General features: G+C 37.4%; 1 protein-coding gene across 1 annotated transcript in view; it reads left to right on the top strand.

The window, feature by feature from the left end:
* Positions 1–8,463, top strand: part of LOC113233573 — a 374,928-nt gene that overhangs the window by 208,793 nt on the left and 157,672 nt on the right. Inside the window, exon 2 of the mRNA XM_026468715.1 lies at positions 6,919–7,092. Coding sequence (XP_026324500.1) covers positions 6,919–7,092 — 174 coding nt within the window. The remainder of the gene's footprint in view (positions 1–6,918; positions 7,093–8,463) is intronic.

The following is an 8,463-nucleotide window of genomic DNA, read 5'->3' as shown; positions in this document are numbered from 1 at the left end:
GTTAATGTACTTTTTTATACGAATGAACCAATTTTGAAAACATTTATGCCACTCCTTCGTGACAATCTCTGAAATATATTTTTCATACTCTTCGACAACCTCTTCAGGTGATGAAAATCGTTGACCGCGTAAGTGGTTCTTAATTTTTGGAAATAAATAAAAGTCACAAGGGGCCAGGTCGGGGCTGTACGCGGGATGGCTAATAATATCGACGTTGTTCACCTTCAAAAATTCGTTTGTCTGTCTGGCCGTGTGAAAATTGGCCTTATCGTGGTGCAAGATGATACGGCGTTTACGGTTATTTTTACGGAGTTTGTCAATAAATGCCTACGCCTAAAGATGCCCAAATCCCATTGTATGTCACGTGCCTGTCTGTTTTGATCATACGGCGCACAACATCGATGTTTTTGTTTTTGTTTGTGTCACAGCAGTGGACGGGCGCTCATCACAAAATTCGTCACTGAGATTCACACGACCGCATCTGAATTCTGCAAACCAGCTATAAATAGTCGACTTGCATGGTGCTTCATTGCCAAAACCAGTTTGAAGCCGAGCGAAGCTCCGCCGACTATTTAATTACACTTAAAGTCGTAGAAAATACTACGAAAATTTTCAAGTTAAGTCCATGGTGATGTAGGCAACCAATTTCTAAAATCACGCCACAATGTAAAAACAAGTGACAATCAGATGAAACAAACTGTATTCTACAGCTAAAGAGTTCCATTTTCAAATGTTGTAATTATCCTCCAACTATAGCGATTAACAATCCTTTAACTATAACGATTAAGGTAGCTGGCCTTGCTGTCCTGTCTCAAATTTCCATCCTGTATACCTAGGACGCTGCGAGAGGCCATTGAAATTAAAAAAAGATCCTAAATTCAACAGGGAAGATAGTTTATCCTTACCATCAGTATTTTCTCTGATGAAAAATTCCTAATATGTTTAATATTACAATAAACTATTTACCATTAATTGTTATGAATAAAATTTAAATAATAATTAATTTATATTGTTCAAATAAAATAACTGCCTCCGTGGCCGAACGGTTACCATGCCGGACTGCCACGCAGAGGTCCCAGGTTCGATTCCCGGGCCGGGAGAAATATTTGTATGGCCTACATTTATTTCTCTCGTGAGTTTGGGTGTAATTTGTGGTTGTCTATGTGTGTGTCCATGGCACCCGCAACACAGGGTTTCCCTAGTGCGGGGCTATGTTGAGTGTGAGCGTTATTATTATTATTATCTCTTATTTCAGTTTTGTCAGAAATCTCTGGAGCCCTAGCTATAAAACATTACACTTCTTTTGGTCTTTGATGTAGTCGCCCAAAAGCCACCAAACAATGTTACGTCACTCAAAGACAGTTACAGCCGTTTAAAGACTTCCTACCCTCGTTCACTTCCTACCCCAAGCATTTCCGTTTCCGACACAAGAAACGGATGTTACGTCATTTATTAAGGGATTCCATTTGTGTCTTGCACTTTAAATAATTTTAGTACCGCTCTTGGAAACAGTCTAATCTATGGTTCTTCAGTAGGTAGAGTATAAACTTTGCATTGCACTACTGAGCATGTTTCTTTTATAGGGGGGAGGTAGATGACTAAATTGTAAAACTAAACTAAAACTAAAACTAGAACTAAAGTTTTAACAATAATAACGCACACACTCATAACCCTGGGCTAAGGAAACCCTGTATCGCGGGTGACATAGACAACCATAATAAATTGCACCTAAATTCGTGAGAGAAATAAATGTAGGCCATACAAATATTTCTCCCGGTTCGAAAATCGAACCCGGGACCTCTGCGAAACAGTCCAGTATGGTAACTGTTCTTCCACGCAGGCAATGATGAGACTGCTAAAAAATATATATCAATCGATCTATAAAGCAAGTAGTCACTCTTCCTCAAAATTCAAATTATAATGGAATGTTAATGAATCATTGAGGACTTGATAGAGGTAAACGAGAGTGACCATATAAGGGAGGTACAAGAGTACTGTTGGGTAATTGTCCGAAAATTTAAAATATTGGAAATTTTTCCAGAAATTGGAAAAATATAATTTGAAGGATTGTGTTCTACATTTAAATATATCTTATGACGTTTTATTTAGCTTGAATTATAAAATAAAATTGTGTGGTTAACAGCAAGTTAAATAAAACGAGATCATCGTGGTAACCGTTCGACTACGGAGGCAATTAGTTTACCAAACATTCACAAATATATGTAAAATAGAAATTAAAGACACGTACATACCGCCAAAGGAATTTAAACCGTCGACTCTCTGTTGAGAAGTAACCAGTTCTCTTCTACTGTTCTTTTTCCTTAGACATTTTATAACATTCTTTGGAAATAAAAACCGGAGCGTCAGGATTTTATCGTTTACAGTTTATTCACATCAATAACCTGTGAAAGATTTTCGAATTCGCCAAGTACGTGTTCAATTACCTTTCATCTTGGAACAGACATGTTTTCCGGATCTTCAGTATTTACTTCGCATCAATAATCCGTAAACCAAATTTCCGATTTCACTGAAAACCTTCTATTACCCTTTGATCTGGGAATAACTCTCCCAACTGATTAAACTTGCTGCCGCGCACGCGTACTACTTTCTAGACCAATGCTTCTCAAAATGGTCTATATGGATCGATCTCCAGGGGTCCACTCCAACCCACAATGGGGGTGCATGAGACGGTAATTCCTTCGATCTGATAGGACTCGAATCCATGTCTAGTTTGACGGTCTAGGTCAACTGCTCTACCAACTGACACTAAGCTATAGATTCGGCGCGGAAACTCGGCAGCGGTGGCACCGACAAATGCAATCACCGCGTCTCGTCCAATTCAGTTCCATCAGGCGCTCCGATAGTAAGCACGCGCTTGCATCCGTATTATGTGTGCGTAGTGAAAATGGCGACGCCGGAAATTAACATTTCTAAGATAAAACTTAGTGACTTTATATTCCAGGCTGTTTAGTTTAAAACATTATTTTGTCAATTTCTGGCGACGCCATTTTCACTACGCACACACAATGCGCGTGCAAAGCGCCTGATCGAACTGATACAAATTTGATTATTAAGAAAACACGTTATTCGATTTTTTCCTTTGAAATATTATATGCATAACGGTATTTGTAAAAACAAAAACTACTTACCTCGTGAAGGCACTGTGCACATCCAGCAATTGAGTTTATTATAGTGTCATAGTTTTGTTTTAGTCTACACTTTTTGAATTGCGAATATGATTTTAGAGTGGGTTTTAAGAGTATTGAAAGAGTTTTTATGGATTATTTAGAGTATCACTCGCGCCTCGAGTTTTTGAACTCGTGACAACAGTTTTTGAGTAGCGGGGAGCGGGTGAGAGGGAGAATAGTGTCGCCAGAATGTAAAACGAATGCGTTTGAGTTCCGTTTATAAACAAAATACTTAAAAATAATTGTAATTATTAATAACTATAATAAATAAATATAAATGGCGCAGCCAATTAATATTATGATATTTTACTACCATGATATTAATTTATTTTTAGTATCTTATAATTATTATTAACAACAAAGATCGTACACAAAGAAAATTTCCTTCAATCTGACAGGACTCGAATTTCTTGTCTGTTTTGCCAGTCTATAACTGATTATATTCTTAAATGTAAAACGAGTACTGTAGCTAGAAAAGTAATTTGACTTCAGCAAAGTCATGAACACCTAATTTTATCAAAGAAGTAAGAAGCACTGTTCAACTAAATTGTTTTAACCTAAGGAAGCTTCTGTAGACGCTATCACACGCATAAATGTTATTTTTTAAACGTAAGTATCTATTGCTGACAAGCAAACGTGGTTATCTACAAGCTAAATTACTTTTGCGAGAGTCATTTCTTCTGTTTCCTGACTTATTTTCCTAAGTAGCGTTAGACAAATCTATCAGTCGTTATCTTCATATATAGGGGCAGATGCTTCAGCTGTACCAAGCACAAGTCCGGACGTGTATGGAGTGCTGCTGCCACATAAAGGATGGTTCTTCTAAATACCTAAGCATGCTGAGAGGCTTATAGGTGACTTGGATTTGGTAGAGGCAAAGCTGCAAAGCTTTGAACACCGTCGTAAAGTTGCCTGCTAGTCGGTATTGTACAGGACCTATCACGGAGAGTTTACAATGAAATTGTATGATTTAATTCCGCCTTCTCCTTCCCATACTAGACGACGGCTGACATTCCACTGTTATATTGTGGACATTCGAAAGATTCTCACGAAGCATTACTCTTCCACATGTATACGGCAAACGGCTAAGGAGTGCATTCCTTACCTGTCGACTTATTATTCCCTGAATGCTGCAACTTGGGCCTTTTCAATGCGAGAGTGAATAGGCATTATTTAAGTGTATATGTCTTATCGTCGACCTCATCAACATTTTCCATCAGGTGGAGGTCAAATGAGCAGTTATTTTTTTATAAAAAAAAGAAGAGCTAAATGCACGTATTACTACCCCAATTATATAAATTGAAATCTTAGTGGAGATGGTTAAAAACAAAATCAAGATTTTACGTTTTTAAAGATATACACTTCTTGCTTCGTATTCGACAAAATTATATCAGTGACGGTACTTCAGATCAATTTTGTAGAGAGTAGGATCGAAAACAATTTAGTACCTTTCCAAGCTAAGTGAAAACAAAACGAGACGCCTCAAACCCAGACTTCAACTGCCTTTTTTAAGCTCTTTAAACTTTTACACTGATTGTTTCAGTAATTAAAATCTACTGTTGCTTTGGAGAATCGTTGTACCGTGAACAGTGATTGGTACACGACCATTTGCTTGCCGGAAGTTATTGACAAACTTTGTAAAAATAACCGTAAACGCACCGTCACCTTGCACCACGATAATGCCAGTTCTCACACGGCCAGACAGACAAATGAATTTTTGAAGGTGAACAACGTTGACCTTATGAGCCATCCCGCGTACAGTCCCGATCTGGCTTGTGACGTTTATTTAATTCCAAAAATTAAGAACCAGTTACGCGGTCAACGATTTTCATCACCTGAAGAGGTTGTCGAAGAGTATGAAAAATATATTTCAGAGATTGTCACTGAGGAGTGGCATAAATGTTTTCAAAATTGGTTCATTCGTATGAAAAAGTGCATTAACGCTAACGGAGAATATTTTAAGAAACAATAAATTCATTTCTGACCATTTATTGTATTTTTTCTTATTCATTCCGGAAACTTATAGTGCGCCCCACGTATATCTAACGAAGAACGATATTTGTCTTAAATAACTGTTTATAACTGCCTTTGTGGCCGAACGGTTACCATGCCGGACTGCCACACTGGACTGGACTGGAACACAGTAATGCTGACATTACTACTTGGCGGCAGAAAAAAAAGGTGGCAGTACTCCCCTGGATGAACTCTTTCACAAGGAGCTCTACTGCTAATAAATGATAAACCATTTATCGTTCCATATACTATTTTATATGTTGTAAAAATATTTAAATATGCTTATTCTTTATCAATAGAGATGCCTATGTATATACGTATGAACAGGTTTCACTTTTATCGATTGTATTGACATAAAATCGTCAAAGTATTTATAGCACTAAATCGTCAAAAGGCGTAACATTTTGCAATATCTATTGCGTTATCACGCCTTAATGGTCGACATTTCAGTCTATTGCCTTACGCATATCGAGCGCTGAGGACTGACTTAAGTTTGTCATGACATTTTGAGAACAGCAAAAACTGTTTGCGGTCAAGTTTTACCTTGTTTTTACGACATTTATATACAGTGACATTTTCCCTATCGTAATAAATTCTGCCCCATGGGAATATTTCACGAAAATAAGAAAAAATCTAGTACAGTAATTTTATTAGAAAGAAAGAACCTTCTGGAAGCGAACACGTGAACGAAAGTCATAAAATATACTTATAATATATTTTTATTGCCAACTAGAGCTCGTGAATTTATTTCCTCTAATTTGTACGCAGTAGGCAATTAATTTATTCATAATAATAATAATATTATTCGTAATTATAATTTGCACGTTCTCCATAGAAACAAAACCTAAGTAATCAATGATATTTTGTGCATAAGCTATGATAATTTTGTGCAAAGATCTCAACTTTTAAATTGCTTAAAGAACATTTTAGTGAATTGGCAATTATTATTTTATCAGGCATTTTTAAGGCTGAGGTTATAAACAAAACATTAAAAATATAACAAAACTTTGGATTATATTGATCGAAAGTAGGTTCGCAAAGTTTGTATGGCTCATCGAGTATATAACCAGAAAGAGTGACGAAATAAGGGCCATCCATTCCTGACAACTCATCAGGCAAATGGGTCTTATATCATTTTTAAATATTATCAACTCGTTTGCACTGAAATCACAAATTAGAAGGCTGAAATATGTGTAACAGCGCCAAAAATTGACATGTGTATGTATTGTAATAAAGATTTATGGGGGACTGTTCCATTCGGTGGTGTCGGAAATACATTAAAACATCTAATTACAAAACAAACGGAATCGCATTTTATAGGTAACTAATATCAAATATGTAATTTTTCAATTTTCGTCCATTTTCGAAACAATTAACGACACCCGTCAACGGTTTCGAATTCGGGCTGGCCAATCGGAGCGCAGTTGTCACCGTAATGATTCGGCGGAAATAGTTTTCAAACAAATTAAATGATATTTCGTTTCTAATTTTGCTTATATACTCGATGGTATGGTATAGATAACTAATAGGTTCTTCTTCATATCATATCCATGACATACACTATAATGCTTGCGATCGTGATGAATCGTCGTTTGTTACCCGGTGCACTGGACGTATTGGAAAAGAATGATACGTCATGCGGGGAGGGTTTTCGTGTACCCCAACTAATAGGTTATGATCTGCCAGTATTTCATGAAGAAAATTTCATCTTCCACAGAAGCGAATAACCAGCCGGTCTCGGAGGAGCAGGCAGCGACCAAGATCCAAGCGGTGTTCCGCGGCCACCAGACTAGGAAATCAATAAGCATGAAGGCCGCCAGCAAGCAAGCCCAACCCGAACCCGAGCCCACTCGGGCTGAGCTCGAGGCCGAGTTCCGGCCTGATGATAAAGGTAAGAGGCATTTTTATAACCACAACCTGAAATGATATCAAACGTGAACGTTGACGTTAGTGTTGGTCCAGAAGAGCCCTAATCACTCAAAGTCTTTTTTTTTATAATATCAAGTGACGGGACGAACAAGTTTTGCTCCTGATGGTAAGCTACACGCGTGTCCATAGCAGTTGCAGTGCCACTCAGAGCTTTATATCGCAAAGATCTGAAGGGCACTGCCACTGCTCCCGTCACCCTGAGACGTGAGTTGACAAGGCCCATGTGCCTGTAATTTCACCAGCACCCCTTACCTTTCAAACTAGAACGCAGCAATGCTGGGAGCATTAGTATTACTGCTTGCGTAGCAGTACTTCTCTGGACGAACTTTTCACAAGGAGCTCTACTGCTGCCAACAGTTCACTAAAATCTTAAAAATATACAATTTTTATTCTTCGGGAAGTTCAGAACATGATATAATTCGACATTAAAGGCACCAACGTTAATAGCATCGTTAAGAGAAGACTCCAGTCTTGCCGGAATCGACATCCATGCCAATTCCGGTAGAAATACCGCATCACGTAGCGAATGAATCCTCATTACTATGCGCTGCTGACGTCCCCAAAGGTAGCTCCGAAACTAGTCAATATCTGCTGGAAATATGTTTAGAGAACGTAGTAGGTAGAACGTGATTAGGTCCATATAACTGAAGCCATTACTAAAAGTTAATGTGAATCAGAACAGTAAATTGTTGATTTTTCATGCTCTTACGAATGTTGTCAGTAATTTTCTTGATTGCAGTAGACAGTACAGTCGATCCCTGTTGATGAAATATCTTAATATTTTTTGACCCCTTTACCGTCTATTTGGTTCTAAGTAGATCAGTGTGAAGAAAAATGTTTAACAAACTTAATCCGCAACCTGTAAGCCGTAAAATTAATTTTGATTGACAGGATGACGTTTTAAGAAACTTTATCAGCCAATTTGATCTTTAATTAGATTATATAAATACAAATTTGTACCAAAAAAGCTGGAATTTCTGTTGAATGCGAAAGAAATCGCTCAGAACCACAATGTCGGCTAGAGGGTCAGTTATATTAGGGCATCGACTGTACTGTATAACAAGTATATACATAACAAGATACAAAATTGGTGCTGGAAATGATATTGAAAAGTTTCTCATGTTTAGGAAATTAATTAATTCATGACGAACATTTTTTCTAGTACTTTCGAAAGGAAAGTCAATTATGAGAAAATGGGTTAGGAAAAGTGTTTTGGATTTGTTTCTTTGATATTACCATGGAGGATAACTCAAGCGGACTGCTAATCTCCATATTACAAATCGTAGCTCTGAAAAATTCCGTCTTATATCTAGATGGCGCTAATCAGCTTGGA

Source organism: Hyposmocoma kahamanoa, unplaced genomic scaffold (assembly GCF_003589595.1).
Source record: "Hyposmocoma kahamanoa isolate Upper Pololo Valley unplaced genomic scaffold, ASM358959v1 79, whole genome shotgun sequence".
NCBI lineage: Eukaryota > Metazoa > Arthropoda > Insecta > Lepidoptera > Cosmopterigidae > Hyposmocoma > Hyposmocoma kahamanoa.
The sequence above is the reverse complement of the archived record's forward strand: the minus strand, read 5'-3'. Positions and strand labels throughout refer to the sequence as shown.